This window comes from Syzygium oleosum, unplaced genomic scaffold (genome assembly GCF_021117445.2).
Source record: "Syzygium oleosum isolate NSW1041296 unplaced genomic scaffold, Sole_v2.1 Sole_v2.08, whole genome shotgun sequence".
In the NCBI taxonomy this organism is placed as follows: domain Eukaryota; kingdom Viridiplantae; phylum Streptophyta; class Magnoliopsida; order Myrtales; family Myrtaceae; genus Syzygium; species Syzygium oleosum.
The window spans coordinates 3,256,400-3,277,897 of record NW_026607492.1 but is presented as its reverse complement, the minus strand read 5'-3'; the positions used below and the strand labels follow the sequence as shown (position 1 = coordinate 3,277,897).

Sequence of the window (21,498 nt, the reverse complement as noted above, 5' to 3'; positions counted from 1 at the left end):
GACAAATCAAGAGATCGGTAATTTGTTTTACTAATAGTTTTTTAATATTTAGCAACTCTTTCAGAAATCTACAGCCACGAAAAAAAGTACACTTTTCAAGATGTCCATGGTTTTGTATAGTTAATATGGATAAATTAATGGATCAAATCTAAGCAGCACCGACACGTGACGCGCGACATGATACGACACAATACGACATGCTGACACGTCATTTCTTAAAAAATAGAGAAATCCGACACGTTGGGACACATTGTATATTTAATGTATATTTTTATATATACATAATAAATGATCATTTTAATGATTATTTCAATAAAATTAATTTGATTCAAATCTATAAATAAATAAATAATAAAAAAAAGAGTATCAGACGAGTGTCGATGTCCGACACGACACGGAAGCCCCCGGAGAGTGTCCGTGCTTCCTAGGATCAAATCTTATAGTAGCAATTGAGGTGACGCAGTTCCTCAAACACACATATTGAACGAAGATAAATATGTTAGGAGTATCGTAAGTTTCAAAGGCGTATAAGGTAATTGTCTTGTCGCAGAATACTGTGTGGCCTCTTTGTTAGAACAACCTGAAATTTGCACATTAACAATTCGTTTACTTCATATTATTTGAATTATTGTTAGGTTCATTGCCAGTGTTGAAAGAATCATATACATTCACCATTTGACGATCAACACATATGTTTGAAGTTAGTCTTGCAATCAAATTCTTTCATACGTCAACAATCCTTCATAAACTTATCCCTCAAATCCAATCCATATAATTGCTCAATTCGCATAAGGGTGTATATTCGTGCAAATATTAGGTATTAAAGTTATAAGTTTTGTTGATGTTAAATGTGTATATACATATTTTTATCATGTACACGGTTCTTATAGGATAGATAAGACCTTCTACGCATCCTAACACTTCACCCATACTCCATATACACTAATACCAACCTCGTAACATTCGCAACCATACCGATATGCACATGCTAATGTTGATAACAGATGACGAATGTAGAGATTCACCGTCGTACATGTTAAGCTGTTAGAACGGACATTCCTTTCCAATTCCACAGTAGATTAACCTATGTTAAGCCTATTGTTTGTACGATACAACTTCTTACATGAGTTACATTCTGGTGATTGAACCCACACACCTTCAGTAGAAGAAGGACATCATCATCCGTACGAGAGGCGTTGGTTGCGGAGGAATGACCCATCATGCGCTTGCAGCGAATTCATGCGTACAACGAAATTCTAACTTTGACATCCATCATTTATATCTGCATTACAATTTCTCTATGTTTGAAAAGATCATCAAGCAGTTTTTTTGTGTTTAACCATTCCATTTCTGTTGTTGTCATACAAACAAAAATTCCAATCAGAAGCCAACACCCCAAAGCAAGCCAGAAATGAAAAGCCAAGAACAGAAAAAAGCATAGTCTCTCATTCATCCACATCCTCTCCAATCCAAGATGATCAATCCCCGTGAGTTTTGATCACAAGAAACGAATTTAAATCTCCATCAAGTGATGATGCACCAAAACCTATTTTCCATCTATCAGTGTCTTCTTATTTGCTCTCACCCTATTTGAACAGATGAGATGACTCGAGATCTCGATCATCGTCATCGGTCTCTATTGATTCTCAGCCATCACTAGCCTTTTGTGGAAGCTCCGGTGGCAGCCGCAGGCCGCGCAAATGAGGGCGGCGCTGGTGCCCTCCTCGCCGCGAGCCATGAACTCCCGGCAACCGTCCACCGCGTGCCCTCCAATCGATTCTGCTTGGTTCTTCTCGCACTCGCCGTACCTTATCGACTCCCCTCTCCTTCTCGAGCTCGCCGACGACCCTTTCACGACCACAACTCGAACCCTCTTCATCTCCTTACCTACTGCGTGTAGAGAGAGAGAGAGAGAGAGAGAGAGAGAGAGAGAGAGAGAGAGAGAGAGAGAGAGAGAGAGAGAGAGAGAGAGAGAGAGAGAGAGAGAGAGAGAGGTAGCCCTAGCTTTGACCTGAAAGAGAGATGTACTAGGGGGGTTTTATAGCACACGCACCATGTATGGAGGAGATCACCGACTACCAGATTTTTGCTAGAGTTCATGTTTTCTCTTTAGTGGGTTAGCCCTAGAAGAATGAAGGTCATTGAGGAGGGTCTTTGGGTCATCCAAAGTCCGACTGCCTGGTGATTTCATCCCTGTCATAGAAGACAGAATTATTGTTACCCATGTAAAGCAAAGCCCTCTCAAGCAAATTAATGATTGATTAGTAGGTTGCAACAATCTGCTTTGCCATTCGAACAGCTTGCGCAAGAAAGATGTATGGAGATCTAATTAGACGTGTCACGTATATATTATACATAGCTTTAACTTTTGCCTTCAGTTTAATGGACCAGCTCATTTATTAAGCAGGGGGGTGGGGTTTAAGTCTCGATTATGGTGGCCCCGGAACTCCTCCAAAAGAGAGAGCTTTGTGGGGTTCATTGAAACGATGTCATTAGCGATTGTGTCTGCTTAATCTTTGCTTGACGTGAAACCTGGTTTCACGATCTGTTCCATTGATCTATTCTTGGAATTTGCATGCAAGCTGGTCACGACTCAACCGTCATATCACCAAGGTCATATCTTAAGCTATTCAAGAACCACCTACAAGCCCAGCCCAGAAGCCAGCGTCTAGGTCCTAAGCCTCTCGAGCCCATCGGCAGTGAAGATCCATCGTTCACATCGTCCAAACTCCAAGCCCTGAACCTGATAAACGTGCATTCCTGGGAAAGTCTTGCTTGAAATCTGCATGCGAGAAGGGTTCCTGATAGCAGCCAAGAACGTGCACGTAATAATAACTTAATTGTTCTAAGTATTAGCGATGTAAACATCTGTGGTAACGATCAAATATTCTTGCGATATAATGTCGCATGTATGTTCTCGTTCATCATGCCTGTCGCAGATGTCAAAGCAAGCGTTGCATTGACCCAAGACCAGTTATCAATGCCTCCACGTACATGTAAGCTTCTTCTTCTTCTTTAGTCAAAATTGAGCGTTAGCAATGCGACCATTCACTCCGACCAAAGAAAGATAAATGCGGCCATTCCCCATTTCTCTCTTCAAAGATTTCTAGAAGGACAATTCTCATGTTTGGTTGATGTGATGTGACCAATGTTGATTTCGTGATACATGCGCGCTTTTCTTATAATTGTCGGTAATGAAGAACGTAATCAGTTGGTGAGATCACTATCACTGCTTCATGCAAAAATTTTCTTGAAGACAAATTTTCTCTCTTCTAAGATCTAGTTTTCTAATAAATCACGATGTGTCAAGTATTAAAACAAGGTCAATCTAGATGAAACTCATATCGGTTTAGTCTATTCCAATCTTAAAAATCAAACTGCTCTAGGTTGAGGCTACTAGCACTGGTCGCTTAATTCATTCGTAGAGATTGTGGGGGTGTTTCACAAGTCATGAAGTAGTCGGGTCTGTACGCCCTGTCCCCGAATTATAGAAAAATGAAGTGCCGGTCTTGATTCTATCCTTTCGATACTAAAACGATGGACCTTCTTAGCATTGTAGTCTAACTTACTTGTCGTCCAAAATTTCCACAGCCCCAAATATTAAAAAATTAACATGATGAATAAACTAAAGGGGAGGCACGCCAGGATTGATATGCGACCGATAGAGGCACGATCGGATCAAGCTCGGGACAAATATTTAACTCCAAAAAGATAAATTCAAGCAATTCGTTGGTCCAATACTTTAGACCAGCCCACACGGTTTGAGTGGACGGCTATATCGATCCAAATCGTCTTAAATTCTTTATTATATACTCGTATTGACAATTCCTACGTTCCAATGTCAACTTCGTCGGACAACGTGAACATTCCTAGGAGATTTCGGTGATTGATATGATGCTGAAACATGTGAATAAGATATGGGCTTCGTATCACTCTCGATGGAGTTCGTGAGATCTTTCGGAGACAAGTACAGGGTAGGAAGAGAGTACATTTATTTGGGCAAAAATTTTCCAAAAAGTTCTAAATTTATTGCATTTTGGCTAATTTAGTCCTAAACCTTTCAATTTTGCCAATGAAGTTATGAACATTTTCACGTTTTGCCAATCGAGTTCATTCGGTTAATTTTGACTGGAAATCACTGATGTGGACGCCGGTCATCCTATGTGTCACCGCTGTCACTGACATAGATAATTTTTGTAATTTTTCGTTTTCTTTTTTTCTTGTGTCGACAAAGGTCACCGATGACTCTCGTTGATCGTGAAGGCCCTATCGGTGAGGCTGCGATGGCCTTGCCAAGGGCTTGTGCGGTGCCACCACGAGCGGCCGAGGCGGCCCTCGCCCAGTTTGGGCGAGACCTTTGTGGCCGACTAGGGTCGCCAGTGACCCTTGCCGTCACAGAAAAAAAAAAGCAAAGGAAAAAAGGAAAACAAAAATAAAAAAATAAAAAGAATCAACAAAAATTTAAAAAAATTACAAAAAATGTCCACGTCAGCTCCGGTGGTGCCACGTAGGACGACCGGCGTCCATGTTAGCGATTTCCGGTCAAAATTGACTGAATGGACTCAATTGACAAATTGCCAAAAGATTTAGGACTCAATTGATAAAATCTAAAAGTTTATGATTGAAGTAATCAAAATGTAATAGATTTCAGATTTTTTGGATAATTTTCCCTTTAATTGGTGTTTTCAATTCGTTGTTAGGTGTTCTTGACATGAAAAATTAAGGAAAGAAACAAACAAAATCTTTTGCCTTCCTATGGCTCTCTCGTGGAGGTGCAATGGAATCCTATTATTTTCCTAATGAGTAAATTTGCTAAATGGGTTACTTTCGTTTCCAATGAATTTAATTGGAAAAAAAATGCTAGCGTAATTAATCTAAAGTCCTGGTCTACCATTTCTTAAAGACTTTTATTAGGTCTATTGCCAATATAAAGAACTTCTTTTCACACATTCACCGTCAAATGAGTAACATGTGTGCTTCGAGAAAGTTGCGTAGCCGAATTCATTCACACGTTATTTTGTCCATTAGTGAATACGTGAGAAGTTTTAATACCGACCCGACACCACATATGACCAATCATGTTTCTTCGAAGCGATAATGGTAGTGAATTTCGCTCCACACCATTCCGAACATTCTGCTCATCAAGTGGAGTAAAGCAATGAGTTATCATTGCCCTTACACTGTGCCTCAACATGGAGATGTTTCGGAGGAAGTGTGGACAGTATTAAAAAGTTGGGACTTTCATTGATGTTTCGGAGTGGAGCGCCAAATCACTCGTGGGAGCAAAGCTTTTGGTACAGTAGTTTTTGTCACCAGATCACCAACATGTGCAAACCCTAATGGTATGTCTGCTTAGTGGCGGTAATAATGTTCACTTTTTTTCATTTGGTGTCCACTTTTCGTATCATCAAAATATTTATTGAGATGCTCGTATAAGTTGTGTTAAAAATATTTAAGATTGGGAAATTGGTATGGCGTGGAGTAATTATTAGAATATCCAAATTGACCTATGACTCATTAGCTTAAGTTTTGAGTGAATGTGAGTTAAATTGGACATGTTGACTGGTTTGGATCTGGGTTCCTTTTTAGTAATCTCCTCGAGTGAAGGTATTGGATTTCTGTCGTGCGCTTCTTAATAAACGGATATCAGAGTCAATGTTAGATTGATGAGTCTCAATTCAGGCTCAATCTTGTTATGGTATTCATCGTCAATAACATACTAATAATTTGAAAAAAAGAAAAAAACATGGTCATCGTCTCAACCTCTGTGGTCAAATCCACCCGAAAGTGATGGTCCTTTCCTGGGTTCTTCATCTGCCAAATCTTCCAATTCCCACTCGTAGAATGCCGGGCTTTTGATCTACATTTTATTCACTGATTTAATTAATTACGTTTTTCTTTTTTCTGTTCTATTTTTTTTTCTCTCCAAAGAAAGAAAAATTGTTTAATCCACATTCGCACGTAGTACACGACTACCCTCGCCTGTCTTTTCAATGTTTTCTTTTCCTCCTTCGCAAACTCACACGCATGCTGAACACGCCCACACTCTTACTAACTTATTTTTACTTATTAATTTCTGTTTCTCCGTAATTTAATCCGTAAGGAAACAAACACCGAAAATGGATCTTCGACTTTTAATTGAAGGACGGGTTCTGTGGTGATTTGACAGGAAATATCCAAGCGATCATAAAAATCAACGTGGAATTGTACAAACCTAAACCAAACCGGAATTTGACTCGACGGAAAAGTTTAGGAAGTACTATCGAAACAAACTTCGATGGAATTTGACTCGAGGACGAAGCTTGAAAGAGCGGCGGTACTACACCGGGATTTGACTCGACGACGAAGCACCAAGGATGAAGATTCATATTGGAGGACGACTCGGCGACGTGAATCTGAGCATTAGAACTACTCCTAAAGAATTAAAACTTGTAAATTGCAGGAAAAAAATGGCCTTGGCCAAATGTAAAGGTACGAGTGCAGGAAATGTAAAGATAAAAGAAAGATAAACTGATAAAGAACGTGAGTTCTGTTGTTGATTTCGGGGGTTCTTTCAAAATACGAACTTGGGATATTTATAATCTCGTACAAGCGTTTACAACTTTTAAATTTTAAATAAAAAGTAACTTCCTAACGGTGGTTATTATTTTCCTATTTTCTAGGCACTTTCCACGTTCAAATAACCACCCTTATCCATAAGCAGTTTTGTTATTGACACCTAACTATCGATAAGTTGCTGATGCCAATCCTCTGCTCACCCACTATCGGCAAGTTGCGAACTATCGGTAAGTTACTGACGCCAAAGCTCCCGATGCCTATTTCCATGATTTTTTTTTCACTTTTTGGTGTAAACAGATGCCCCCTTAAAAGAATTGAATGATTTACCAATCATTCGATTCTTTTAACTAATGGCCTTTAGGTGCCCCGTAACTCTTCTGCTACTTGATAGAAGCTGAATTTGCCCCTTGGCATCGGTAACTTTTCTGCTACTTGACAAAAGCCGAATCCTCATATTTTGTCATTTGAAGAGCATACAAGTCATTGACCATTCTGCCCCCTGATCCTTTCGCATTGGTTTCGAATTCACGAACATAGAAGGTGTAGAACTTGACTCAACATCATCTGCTGCTGCAATTTGTGGAGTCTCATTTGTTGGTTGGGCCAATTCTGTATCCTCCTTATAGAAGCCATTACGATCGAATTTTCGTCTCCAACTGTTTTCTCTGCTCATCGGTAATTACTTCGGGATGTTGACACCTCCTTCTCGTTACTTGTCCCACCAATTATGCAGATGATAACCCAGAACACCACCAGGATGGTCAGGATCAAGTTGAGTACGTACCTTCATATTTCCTCGAATCAGCCACATTCGTCCCACTGGGCGTGCCAATTTGTTTCTCCGTAATTTAATCCGTAAGGAAACAAACACCGAAAATGGATCTTCGGCTTTTAATTGAAGGATGGGTTCTGTGGTGATTTGATAGGAAATATCCAAGCGATCATAAAAATCAACGTGGAATTGTACAAACCTAAATCAAACCGGAGTTTAACTAGATGGAAAAGTTTAGGCAGTACTATCGAAACAAACTTCGATGGAATTTGACTCGAGGACGAAGCTTGAAAGAGCGGCGGTACTACGCCGGGATTTGACTCGACGACGAAGCACCAAGGATGAAGATTCATATCGGAGGACGACTCGGCGACGTGAATCTGAGCATTAGAACTACTCCTAAAGAATTAAAGCTGGTAAATTGCAGGAAAATAATGGCCTTGGCCAAATGTAAAGGTACGAGTGCAGGAAATGTAAAGATAAAAGAAAGATAAACTGATAAACAACGTGAGTTCTGTTGTTGATTTCGGGAGGGGTTCTTTCAAAATACAAACTTGGGATATTTATAATCTCGTACAAGCGTTTACAACTTTTAAATTTTAAATAAAAAGTAAATTCCTAATGGTGGTTATTATCTTCCTATTTTCTAGGCACTCTCCACGTTCAAATAACCACCCTTATCCATAAGAAGTTTTGTTATTGACACCTAACTATCGGTAAGTTGCTGATGCCAATCCTCTGCTCACCCACTATCGGTAAGTTGCGAACTATCGGTAAGTTACTGACGCCAAAGCTCCCAATGCCTATTTTCATGATTTTTTTTCACTTTTTGGTGTAAACAATTTCCAAAACATTGCAATCATCTATGTCTCGAGAACATGTAAAAAAAACTTTCTTCATTTAGAAATTTTACAAGTGCTTTGATGACGCTTTTCGACAAAATTATTAACATGGAATTACTTTCATATGATATAGGTAGTACATGCACATTCTGTGTTGGATGCATGACATGTATTATTTTGAATTGGCATTGTCAATTAAGATAACGGGTACCATCAGTCCTACGTAAACTTTTTTTTTTTTATGATACATAGGTTGTATACCGAATTGTTAATATTGTCTTTATCTAACAATCTCCCTCCTAAAGCATTTCATTCGGATTACATAGAACGACGGGTATGTGTTGTATCAGTCGTTATTATATCGGTTCATTACCAGATAATGTAATAGGATATTAGATACATAGATTGCCTTTATCTAACAATCTCCCTCCTAAATTGTTTCATTCGGATTACATAGAAGGACGGGTATGTGTTGTATCCGTTATCATATTGGTTCGTTACCAGATAATGTAATAGGATATTGGCAAAGGTTTTTATTTGGTCCACTTATAGTGTATTGATGTACCCACATTCACAGTTGTATGATTGGCGCATGAAAGAGTTGAGCTACACTATTTTCTTCAAGTACACATGTCAATCATCTAATGACGAGTTCGTAAAGATTTTTGTTACCAGGGCGGTTAATCTAACAAGTATTCTACTAGAAACCTCATCCTAATTTTAACCCATCTCGCCCAAAAAATTTATACGAGCAAACTCAGCACAATGGCTTGTCGGGAATGTTTTTTGCTTGTTACCTTTGCTTTTTTGTCAAATCTTGTAGCGCACGCATTTTGGCTTCTTTTTAATATCAAGCAACTAACTTTCAGCAACATATAAATGCAGATACGCAGATTCACATATAATTTTTTCGCACAAACACATATATATTATTATTTAATAATTTTATTGGTGAGAAACAAAAGAGTTGCTTTTTTGTTTTTTATAAGTTAAAACAAACATATCACAGATCATAACGTAATTATTATTATTATTATTATTTTTTTTTTTGGTAATCCAGGGAACCCCGCACGGTCGACAGCCGGAAGGTAAACTCTGGGGGCGACACGTGCTAGCCACCACACACGTGTACCGGTTAAGTCACCCTGCGGCGCCCGGAATTCGAACACTCAATCTTTTGCGAGAAAAAGAGTGCTCTTTCCAGCAGCACCACCCAGGCGGGTGGTTAATTATTATTATTATTTTTTTTTTTGGTAACCCAGGGAACCCCCGCACGGCCGACAGCCGGGAGGTAAACCCTGGGGGCAACACGTGCTAGCCACCACACACGTGCACCGGTTAAGTCACCCTGCGGCGCCCGGGATTCAAACACCCAATTTTTTGCGAGAGGAAGAGTGCCCTTTCCAGCAGCGCCACCCAGGCGGGTGGTGCGGGTGGTTAATTATTTTTTTTTGGTAAAGTGCGGGTGGTTAATTATTCATAATAAGGTAAAACAAAAAAGAAGATCGAATCTCCTTGTCAACCAAAAAAATAAAAATCCGCTCCTAGGTAACTAAAAGTCAATGAAGTGCGATTAGGGTTTGATTAAAGTGCTTATGTTAAATCGCCATTTTCTTCACTTTAACCATTAATTTTAGCCAAGTCCTCAAATGGGGTGCATATCTCCGCAAGGAGCCCAAGTGAGGACACCCCCATCAACATCGCTCTATCCAAATCAATCAACAAGAGGAAAACGAAAACTTAGACGAATTGGCAAAACCGGGGAAAATTACCAAAAAAGTCCTAAACCTTTTGCAATTGTGCCAATTCAATCATAAACCTTTTTTTTGGCCAATTTAGTCCTAAACCTTTTGCAAACTAGCCAATTCAGTTCTTTTGGTCGGCCGGCGCTGATGTGGCCGCTGGCCGGCTGACGTGGCGCCGGTCGGCGTCTACGTGGCAATATTTTAATATATATATTTTTATTTTCAATTTTTTTTCCTTTTTTCTTTTTTTTTTCTTTTCCTTCTCCCCCCTGGCCTGTCCGGCCAGGGGGGAGGCTCGCCGGCGAGGGCCCAGCTCCGGCGAGGCGAGCTGGGCCCTCGCCCAGATCTGGCGAGCTCGTCCAGCTCCGGCGAGGCGGAGCTTGCCTTGGCTGGGCGAGCTTTGCCCTCGCTCAGAGGCAGCGAGGGCCCAGCTCGCCTCGCCGGAGCTGGGCCCTCGCCGGCGAGCCTCCCCCCTGGCCGGACAGGCCAGGGGGGAGAAGGAAAAGAAAAAAAAAAGAAAAAAGGAAAAAAATTCGAAAATAATAATAAAAATATTAAAATATTGCCACATGGACGCCGCGCCGGCGCCACGTCAGCCAGCCGGCGGCCACGTCAGCGCCGGCCGGCCAAAAGGACTGAATTGGTTGGTTTGCAAAAGGTTTAGGACTGAATTAGCCAAAAAAAAGGTTTATGACTGAATTGGCACAATTACAAAAGGTTTAGGACTTTTTTGATAATTTTCGCGGCAAAACTGGGTTTTCTCATAACGTGAAGATGCATGCATACTTCACCTCATGATGATGTCAAAGCCGAGTGTTGCATTTATCTTTTGTTATAGCTAAGTAGCTCGTACCCAATGAATGATTAGGTGAATGAAATGAAAGCTCGATATACAACATCATTAGTGTTAGGTAGCATGCTTAAATTACGTTAGAGAAGTCTTACATCGAAGAATTGATATGGTATAGAGCAATTAATATATCATAGTTGACTCATAACTCATTGGTTTAAGCTTTTGACTAAAGATAGATTCAACTGGATATGTTGACGGATTTAGATTTGGACTCCCTCTTGGTGATCTCCCCCGATGAAGATATTAGATTTCTGCTGCGTACTCCCAACAAATGATATAAAAGCTAATAGTTGATCAGTGGATCCACCCCAACAATTAGGTACTACGAGACATCGTGCAATGCCCAGCATCATCATCATAGAATACTCATCCGTATCAAAATCATCATGACTCGAGTCAAACGAGTGCGAGCTTATAGTCCCACCAAAGAGTCAAGATCCTGACCAGTAGTATACGACAATGATATGCAAGATGATGCATTGATAGGTGTAGAATATGAGCTGCGTGCGTGTTCCTTCCTACACTCTGTCGGTTTTGGAAGATCTAATTATCTTTCCAAGTGTTTGATAACTCAATCAAATGGGTCACCCAGAAGGTTCTCAATGGTTTCTATCCTTGATTCCTGCTACCTGTCTCGCGTCTTATAGGGCCAAGTTGTGCTTAAAATGGGAACTTATATTGCTGCAGTTGATAGACTTGTTCATCTCTTTTTTGACCATTCTTGGTTATTATAAGTGCTCAATTTGCAGATGGGGCATAGCCTTTGCATAGGAAAATGGAGGTTGGAGGGAAGGTTGTGCAGCATGGAGTGATTATTAAGGAATTTGCCGATAAGAAATAAGATTCAAAATTAGGTGAATGCTTCAAAGATGTGGTCTCTACTCTCTCATCTGTACTATATCTCATGTTGTGGCCCTGCATCTGATTGTCCTTTTAACTTTAGGTGGTCAGGGCGCAACTCGATTATTGTAAGGAAGAATTGTTCCTTTCGACAAAAGAATTGTATCGTACTTGTCTCATACAATCACTCGGGTCTAGAACGGATGAGGAAGATGCGGACAAATAACGCGCATGCGGAATGAACACATCGCTTCGATTGGATAGAGAAAATGACATTAGATAAGAGAGGGGTCGTCCGACGACTTCATAGTAAAAACCTCGATGCTTGCGGTCTACATGAAGCGACGAATGCGAGAGCACGCCGCCGTCCGTGGGGGGAGGTCTGGAAAGGGCAAAGTGAAAGAAATTCTTTTTCATATGGGAAATCAGACAGTAAAAAGTAAGTTAAGGGGGGCGCAAAGCCGAATTCGTGCATACATTTTCTTAGGAGCAATTCTTCCCAAAAGTCAATCTGTCCTTTTACTTCCGAGGACGTGGATCCGTGTAGGATTCTTGTCATTATTACCCTGTTTAGGGTTTTGCTTTTTCTCCATGTATTAAATGCATCTTTTCCTTTAGGTGAAATCAATGTTATTGTGACGAGAGGAACTTCCCAGTGGATTAAATGCATCTTTTCCTTTAGGTGAAATCAATGTTATTGTGACGAGAGGAACTACCCAATGGGTGGGACGCAGCTCCTTTCCAATCTCCACAACGCGCTTGGAAAAATTAAAAAGCAGGTATGACAGTGGAGGTCCTAATCTGCATGAGACTTCGCACGGAAGTTTCGTTTCCTCATGCCTTTCCTTAGCTGGTCTGAAAACCATGTTGTTGTCTCTTCCAAGCTGTTCGGCATTGGTCTGAAAACACAAAAAGTCGTGCTCCCTCGTGGCGTTCGCAGCAATTCCCTTCTTCTCTTCCTTTCGCTAATGTCATCGGAAGATCCACCTTTAAATCACGCAACATAAAAAATCAATGAAACACGCTGAGGCCGTGTTTCTCTCCGTCGGTATGGCCGTGGCCAGAGGGAACTTCGTTTAGCCGTCTGAGCCACGACTGTGGACATCATCCACCTTGACACGTGACGACGTCCGTAATATAGCCCTTTAAAGATTAGCATGCGGTTTTGAAATCTAAGTAACGGCTTTGATACGAGATCATTTCGCCCGATGTATTAATAATAATCACGCGATTGCCTTGCGGGTAATGATTCGAGAGCGTATTAGCTTCTCGACTAATAAATCGATATTCCCTTCTCCACCTTACCAGTTGTGCTCAAGCCAAAAAAAGAAGCAAAACAGAGAGGGACGGATGCTCATTACGCCGTGTTTATCTCTTTCCCGGTTTGTGGAACGCGGTTCGTAAATTTACTGACCCGAATAATGCTATTTATGCAAAAGACCGATCTGTTCATTTCGTGTGTGTATGTAATGTCTCGGGCTACAAATGGATGAACCATATTCAATATCCCATCCATATACTAATCTAAATGGAAGTTCTAGATGTCTACCAAGAAACATAAGAAAAAAGGAAATACAGTCAGTTTCCTTGCGCGTGTTCCTATTAAATTGACCGACTAGACTCCTCTGCATCCCGGTTTGTTGAGGTCACTCGTCGACCCGCTTTGAAATATTCTTGCTGCTCATAATAGCGATCTTGCTCGTCCGAGAATCTCCCCCCACCTCTGTGCTATCAAACCGGATACGAAAAATCAAAGACGTAAACTTTCCATCTTAACCACATCGCTCTCTGTCTCTCTCTCTCTCTCTAGGCAACAGCAGACCTCTCAACTGATAAAAATCTTCCCTCTCTCTGTGCGCAACGAGACAGGACGGTGCTGGAGGATCCCATGGCTCTCTCTAAGCAACCCAACCGAGGATTTGCGCACATCCCAGAAGCCGCTGACACGTTCTTTTCTCCCCTTTCTAATCCTCGCCTCTCATGTGTCTCCCACCCCATCTTGATTAGGTGAGCTCTCAACCTCTGTGAATCGGAAACTGCATGCCAAAGGCGTTGAATTTCTTCCCAGCGGGTTTAGTTCTCTCTGTTGTCACCGGTGGGAGGTCCCATTCCGCCTGTGGAGATTTTTCAGCGCCTGTCATCGAGAGTTCCGTTGAACGCGGCTCTCGCGCTCAATCATGCTCTGCTTTTGCTTCGAGCTGAATAAAAAGATCGCGGGCGATGGGTTAAATTGATGGGCTCACCATGGAGGGTTCGTCTCAACAACCCATTTAATTTGGTGAGGATGGGTCATCGAAACGGGGCTGTGTGCCGGAATCTGGTTCTGTTTGCTGGGTCTTTCTGGGTCTCCTTCGCGTCTCTGTTCAGTACTCTGTTCTGCGTTGTCAACAAGTTCCTGAGGTAACAAAGTTGTGTGAGTTTTATGGTTTCCCAATTCTGGGTGTAGTCTGTCTAACTCTGTTTTTGTTTATTCGTTGTTACTTGTCAGACACGGAGAACACGGGATCCCTCGCAAGAAATTGAATGAAAATCCAGATACCGGAGGATCAATTGCTGCCGCCACTCATGTGCAGGAAGATAATAGCCCAATTTGTTCAGGGCCAGAGGAAGCAGCGGATGATGTTGCCGAATGCGAGGGTTCGTTGTTTGATAAAGTTACCGATGAAAGCCCACCGAAGTTCTTGTCATTCAAGTTTCGGACTTTTGAAGAATTCGCCAAGGACAGCGCAAGTGGCGATGATTCCACTTTCCGGGAACAGAATTTCCTATCTGAATCGCTTTCCAAGAGGAATTTCAGAGAGGAAACAGAGGATTTGAGTTCCCCTGTGGAGGACTCGAGAATTGATTCCAGAATAGATTCTTTTTCTGACAAATTCAATTGGGCGTTCGAGTTTTCGTCCAGAAAAGGCGCTGTCAAAGAGCTAGAGGAACCAGAATTTGTTCATGAAGAAAAATCTGATCTTGCGCAAGAGAACGTCAACACGGAAAACAGAGCATGGATCAAGGAGGGCCTTTTTTCGCAGGAAGAAGTGCTAAAGAAGCTCAAGAGCAATTTGATTGATGATAAAGATGCTTCTGAGAAATTCCAGCTCCTTTTAGAGAGAGACTTGCTCTTTTCGGACACGGACTCAGACTCCATGAGCTCGAGCCATGATTTCTCGATCATGAGCCGCTTATTGGATTCCAACAGCGATGATTTCTTTTCAGAGAGAGATCTCGATGAGTTTCATGAGCATCAAGATGTGAACGTTGCCAATGACGAAGACGATGAGAGCATCATGAAAGAGGTCGAAGAACTCGAACGGTCGGAGAAACAATCACATGACAAGGACCGTGAAAGTCCCAAGCTTGAAGAATTCGAAGGCAAAGAGGGCGCAGAGGATAAGGGCTATGACAAACCCGGTTCAGAGGACAACTCTGAATTGGACGGCGAGGGCTCGAGCTGTGACCTCTTGTGGGAGCATCAAGACTTGATAGAGCAGCTCAGGATGGAGCTGAAGAAGGTGAGAGCCACTGGCCTGCCCACGATCCTCGAAGACTGCGAGTCCCCCAAAATCACGGAGGACTTGAAGCCGTGGAAGATCGACGACAAGTTCCAGCGCGAAGAGAAGATGGGCGAGCTCCACAAGATTTACCGGAGCTACCGTGAGCGCATGCGCAAGCTCGACATCTTAAATTACCAGAAGATGTACGCACTAGGTCAGTCAGCGACTCCTTCAATAGTAACCATCTTGAGATTTCATTTTCCTCTGGGTATAAAGCCTCTAGTTTCACAAAGGTATCATAGCTGGGTTGATTCTGAGAAAGTGTGTGATCATAACAGTGGGGCAAAACCTTGCCACCGATTTAGTCCATTTTCAATCAATTGGCATGAATTACCCTCTCAACCAACGTTCAGAAGTCTAATACAAGCTATAATATTGAGAAGGACCCACTTGATCTGATTAGTTATTAGTTGGGGCACTGGGAAAAGCACGAGACCTTTCGGATCACAGACATTATGATGATAGTCACGTTATGTAGGTACGATGAAAAGGAATTCATTTTTTTTGCATTTGTTAGAAACCCCTGCACATGCATACCATCAGTATGAGAGCACTCATTGGCCCATCAGATCCGATTGTCTTTCTGTCATATGCCAGTCGATCTTCCTGCCCCAAAAGCTAATAATTTTTCGTATGAGCTCGATGCAATAGCTTTGCTTTAGAGACCTGTGAGTAACACGCACCATTTCATGTTCAAGGAGTGAGAGCTATTCTCGATCTTTTCTATTTCTTTTTGCATAAACAAATTGAGGTTAGTTAGAGGTGCACATCAATCTGCTCCATTGAAATTAAACCCACCTGAAAGTTTTCTGCTTTGGACCATCTCATGGGGAACTGCTTTTTCTATTGTGGAGTGGATTTTTCTCTCCTCTGCTCCTTAAATTAACTTGCACAATTCAAAGGTTTCTAAAAAGTTCCCATGTCGAATGAATGACTTTTACGGCCAGAACCGTTCAAAAGTCCGACTTCTCTTTTCCTAGGACGAGTTTTTATTCATCAGCCTATTCCACTGTCTGGTCTTCTTTATTGTTTGACGCGCTCATAGTCGATCAATGTTTGACGCATTCTGCAGGTTTTCTCCGGTCAAAGGACCCGCTTAAGTCGCTCTCGAGCCACAAATCTACGGGCCCAGCGATCACGTCCCTTCTGTCGCTGAGCTTTAAGTTGTGCAGGGAGAAGAAATCCGAAAATGACCCGACTATGAAGTTCATTAGGGAACTGCATAGCGATTTGGAGATAGTGTATGTTGGGCAAATGTGCCTCTCTTGGGAATTTCTTCACTGGCAATATGTGAGGGCTCTAGAGCTATGGGACTCGGACCAGTATAATCTGCGCCGATACAATGAAGTCGCTGGAGAATTTCAACAGTTACAAGTGCTCATGCAGAGATTTCTGGAGAACGAACAATTTGAAGGCCCAAGGGTGCAATATTACATCAAGACTCGATGCCTTCTGCGCAATCTCCTGCAGGTCCCTGTAATTAGAGGTCAGCAATAGCTACTTTTGTTATTATATATCCATTTTGAAGATAATTTTGTTTGAAATAGTTGGTTTCTCGATACAGGGGAATAATACTTACTAGAAGCTAATTTTGAAATGCAGAGGACAGTTTGAAAAACAAAAGGATGGCGAGATTAAAAGGGAAAAGTGACTACACCATCCATAGCGACGAGCTGATAGAGATCTTAGAAGAGTCTATAAGAATATTTTGGGGATTTATCCGAGCAGACAAAGACTCGAGCACTGCTGCTCAAAAGAATCGAAAGAGAAGCCAACCGGAACTTCAGAATCCTGCGGATTTGGAATTGTTGACACAGGTCCAAGCGATGCTTCAAAAGGTTAGGCATTTACGCATTTTTGCAGTCTTGTAGATTCTTGTTTCCCCCGCCCCCCCCAATTTCATCCAACAGCATTGTTGTTTTCTAATTTGGAATTTACTGAACTCAGAAAGAGAAGAAACTGAAAGAGCTCTTGAAGGGTGGAAATTGCATATTGCGAAAGTTTAAAAAGCATCAAGAAGAGACCTCGGACCAAGTCCTGTGCTTTTTTTCTCAAGTGGACATGAAGCTGGTGAGGAGAGCGTTGAGCATGTCGAGATTAACGACTGACCAATTGACTTGGTGTAGCAGCAAGTTGAGCAAGATCGTGTTCGTTCACCGGAAACTACACATAGAGCCCTCGTTTTCGCTTTTCCCATGTTGATATATATAGAAGCATAGCAATTTTACCACTTTTGTAGCTAGATCTCTGATATTAGTTGGGCACAAGTTAGAAGAATGTTCTTGAGATTTTTTTTACCCCATGTACAGCTTCTGTAAAGGGCAATTAGAAAGGAAATTCTTTCTATTGAGAGAAAAATATTTGGTCAAAATCGGCATGCTTTTGGGACCTTGTCTTCTCAAATTGAGTTTCACCTGTAGGAAGCTTCACTGTCCCCCCCAAAGGAAAAAACACAAAGCTATAATCTTCTTCTGTCCAAAGCAGGTCGTTCAGAGTCAGCCTTTTTCTATTGGAAAGGTGAATTATCTGGTAATTGGATTAGGTCTTGAGTGAAAAATGACTATGCTCTTGAGTTGCTAGACGGAACAGTTTGATCATGATTCTTGCCAAGGCTTTCGGCTTCCAAAAAGAACTGTTGTATATAGGACAATAATCATACATGGTCGAAGTCACTCAGTGTGTATTCAAGCTCGACCAGGAAACCTTTTTCACTTGATTCAAATTTTTCCTTTTTTTTTTCTTTGCGCTCAAATTCGAGTACAAGTAGCTCAAGTAATATCAACAGATTTTATAGGTTGGATTTTATGTTGATGGAGTATATTAGTCTCCTCTAATGTAGTGTTAAAGTTTAGACCCACAGTCTGTATCCAGCAGTATGCAGCATTGTAACCTTAGCTAGAGAATTGTATTGTCAGTCGATAGCAGCTTCAAATATGGCAGCACAAAGTCCATATTTGATGCTGCATAGCCACGACACATCGCTTTTCGATTTCCTCGGCCATTTGATCTAACCATGCTCTTCTTCTCTGACAAGGAACTTATTTAGTTCTGGTCATACTCTCGCCCCTTGTCCGTCGTGCAGCTAAGCAGTCACTTGATGAGTAATGAACTTTTTCTGATAAACTTCAGTCATGCATGCTGCATGCTGCTCGTTCTCATAAATACTATTGGCATGGCTATTACCGGAACTTCTTTGATGCCTTTCTATTAAATGAATTTTTGCAGGCATGGATCATACCCTCTGCCTCAAATTTCACTTCCTCTCTTTCCCTAGTAAGTTAGGTAATGCTTATGGAGGACCAAGCTAACGTCAGTGTGCTAAGGTTCTCTTAATTTCATCTTTTATTCGATCTGTCCTCTCAACAACACATGTACGAACTTATATATCTATTCATTAATTGTTATATCTGGAATTAGAAAAGTCGATATCTGTATGTCCGCCCTGAATGCTCAAAAGAGGAGTTTGAATGCGCGATTTTCTGATAGTTTACTTCCCTTAATACTTTGTTTTTGGTTCTTCACGGTTTACTTCTCTTCTAAAGTTGCTCGTCTTCTGAAACGGAGCAAAGTGTAACAGAAGGAGATAACAAAGAGCAGAAGACTTTAAAACACATTACTTGGAAAATAATGACGCTAACAAGTGTAACAGGAGCCTAAGACACTGTACATAAAACAGCAATGATGGATGATATTCCTGAGATAAGCTCCAAAGCATTTGCCCCAAACACGAAAAAAGCAGCTATCTCTACGTATAATGCTCCTCCCGATCAATCAATTGTAGCATTTGTTCGTCGAGAAAGCAGTGGACATCTCACTAGGACACGGAGGCGAGTCCCAGGGCATGTTAGATGGCAAGCTGAAGGGAAAGCCCATCGATCGTGTGGTCACTGGCCACTGGTTATTCACATGGACCATACCAGAATTCTTCTTCAGTCCGGCTGCCTCCTCTTCACCACCAACGTTTCCTTGCATCTCCTGGGGCAGACCTATTGAGAAGCCACTGAATTGATGCGACCCTTCGAAGCTTATGCTCTCGGAGGCCTTGTTGACATCTCCGCCCATCAAGGAAGGGCACATGAGCATTGAGGATGTGTCAGCCATGCACTTGGTGGGTCCTGGTGGCACATCAAGGGGTGAGAAGACGAAGGCGCTCGGGAGATCGCCATTTGAGATGGTGAGAGTTGAGGCTTTAGAGACCGGCGGGTATAACATGGGCCTGTAGGATTGAACGTCCATGGAATTGAAGCTAGCAGAAGTTGGATGGTGGATGGCCGATCCAATCTCTGTGGTGCAGGAAATATTCTCTGAGCTGAAGTGAGAGTACTGCGCACCATGGCCGAGCAGATCAGATCCGATAGGTTCAGGTATTTGAGTGACCCAGGAGTGTGATAGAGCTCTCTGTGCCATGGAATTGGTTTTCTTGAATATCCTACAGATAGCCCATGAGTCCTGCAGTTCCAAGATTTGTACTCGTTAATTTTTCAGTTTTAATTTAAAAATGAGGATGGTGAAACTGTGATAGGTTTTGGTGTATATACATTTGGAGGAATGTTCTTGTCCAAGAACTTCTTAGGAGGAGCTGAGTCGGCAATGGAAGGGAGGCGGAACTCATGCATCATCCAGTCTGTTTTCATGCCTTTGGCAGCTCGGCCTCTGTAGAACACGAGGGACTTCTTGAGGCCGATGCAGTTGGTACCATCGGAGGAGTAGATAGGCCGGTCAGTCCCGGTCGCCTTCCAGAACCCGGATCCAGTGACCCTGTTTGGACGCGCGCTGTTCCTGTATTTGCGGTCTCTGGGGCAGTAGAAGTACCACTCTTTCTCACCAGTAGTTGCCAATTCTGCTTCAAGAAAGTTGACAAGCCAAGCCAGAAAAACACTGCTTAAGCTTAACTACTACAGGAGAACCAACCTCAGAAAGTGTTAAAATGCATCAAAATTATTTGGTATTAACAGGTAATTCAGCAAGAATGGTAATCCTGGAATGTGGAAAAAGATATCTGGAAGAATATAAACTTTGGACAAATGATTCATAGATAAGTATGGCTTAGTAGCGCGAACATAGCAATCTTGATGTTGAAACTTCGTTAAGTATGAAAACATACCAAAAAGAAGCAGCCAAAAATAGCAAGATTGCTTCTGGTATGTGAACACTGCCATATTGCTTGACATATATGATGTGAGAGGGCAATATAATTAACATAGTCACTTCGAGAAAAAAGATAGGATAAGCTTCAAATGATTTTGACAGATAATAAAAAACATCAAACCAAAACCAAAGAGCACGAAGAATATGGTCTTTTTCTTCATCCCATGCATGCACACTCCCCCTATTATACACACTAAAGAAGCACCAAAAGGAGAGGAGACTTTCAGGCCATGAAGCAATATCATAATGGATCGGACCGATAACTTTTTCTGTTCTTACTTGGAAGATCCCAAGGATCATATTTGTAGATGTCAACTTGCTTGATGAGCTCAATGGGGAGTGACCGCTGCTGAATCTTCCTCCTGAGATAGAACCCAACGAGCTCTTCATCAGTGGGATGAAACCTGAACCCAGGCAGCATCACATCATCAACCTTCTCTGCATCACTCTTGTCCTCCATTTCTCTCTCTCCCTCGAACACTAAAAAAAAATCTGTTCTTGCAGCCTCCAAGAAACCAGAAAACCCAGAAGCTGCTTTCAGCCGAAACTAGCTGAACTCCGCTAGTACCAACTGACAGGTCTCTGTCTCTATCACTCGCGTGAAAAGAACTCAAAACAACACCCTTCAGAGCGCTTAAAACATATTATATGCCTCTTAAACGAAAAGGGTCTTTGCTTCCGGAGCTTGAGGCGATTCTTGAGGGGGAGATTGTCAGTGGGAGACTCTGTAGGAGTGGGGATAACGATGACTTGGTTGGAGGAGCAGAAGCTCAAGCTTTAAGCTCTCAGCACAGGTCAAGAAATAAGGCTCTCTTGAACCCACCCACACCATCTTTCGTGGTGTTTAAATCCAAATTAAGGATCTTGAGTGACTACAAAAATGGGAAGTGTTTGTTCATACTATTGTATTGCCTAAGCTTTTTGCTCTCTCTCATGGGGGGGATTCATGCCAACTTTATCTTCAAATCAGGGACTAAATGACAACGCATAATGCCAAGGTAATAGTTTTCCATGCTATATTAAACTATTCATTCTTGAACAGTTTCTTGTTTAGCTATACGTTGGCAGGATCAACTTCCAACACACACCCGCACAGAGAGCCCAAAGATACATAAATAATCAAAGATGAGATTTTCATTAGAATATTCTACCAAAGATTTGATTATTGGGTGTCCTCCTGATCCCAAATTTCTAT

At 41.8% G+C, this 21,498-nt stretch overlaps 2 protein-coding genes across 2 annotated transcripts; one reads left to right on the top strand and one right to left on the bottom strand.

The window, feature by feature from the left end:
- The first annotated feature begins 13,159 nt into the window (after nucleotides 1–13,159).
- LOC115686409 (uncharacterized) lies at nucleotides 13,160–17,526 on the top strand. The gene is made up of 5 exons (XM_030611695.2): nucleotides 13,160–14,010; nucleotides 14,099–15,309; nucleotides 16,228–16,641; nucleotides 16,758–16,993; nucleotides 17,103–17,526. The coding sequence occupies exons 1-5, from the start codon at nucleotides 13,844–13,846 to the stop codon at nucleotides 17,355–17,357; spliced, it is 2,283 nt and encodes a 760-aa protein (XP_030467555.2). The 5' UTR covers nucleotides 13,160–13,843; the 3' UTR covers nucleotides 17,358–17,526.
- Nucleotides 17,527–18,772: 1,246 nt separating this feature from the next.
- On the bottom strand, nucleotides 18,773–21,194 carry LOC115687322 (protein FEZ). Its single transcript, XM_030612835.2, has 3 exons — nucleotides 20,583–21,194; nucleotides 19,694–19,995; nucleotides 18,773–19,604 (listed from the first exon to the last, which is right to left on the bottom strand). Exons 1-3 carry the CDS (start codon nucleotides 20,761–20,763, stop codon nucleotides 18,927–18,929), a joined length of 1,161 nt encoding a protein of 386 aa, XP_030468695.1. The 5' UTR covers nucleotides 20,764–21,194; the 3' UTR covers nucleotides 18,773–18,926.
- Nucleotides 21,195–21,498: the final 304 nt, after the last annotated feature.

Coding starts and splice junctions, on each gene's coding strand:
- LOC115686409 (XM_030611695.2), top strand. CDS start 13,844: ATGGGCTCACCATGGAGGGTTCGTCTCAACAACCCATTTAATTTGGTG. Junction 15,310..16,227: donor CCAGAAGATGTACGCACTAG/GTCAGTCAGCGA, acceptor CGCATTCTGCAG/GTTTTCTCCGGTCAAAGGAC. Junction 16,994..17,102: donor TCCAAGCGATGCTTCAAAAG/GTTAGGCATTTA, acceptor TACTGAACTCAG/AAAGAGAAGAAACTGAAAGA.
- LOC115687322 (XM_030612835.2), bottom strand. CDS start 20,763: ATGGAGGACAAGAGTGATGCAGAGAAGGTTGATGATGTGATGCTGCCT. Junction 19,996..20,582: donor TGATCCTTGGGATCTTCCAA/GTAAGAACAGAA, acceptor TTCTTGAAGCAG/AATTGGCAACTACTGGTGAG. Junction 19,605..19,693: donor ACAAGAACATTCCTCCAAAT/GTATATACACCA, acceptor TTGGAACTGCAG/GACTCATGGGCTATCTGTAG.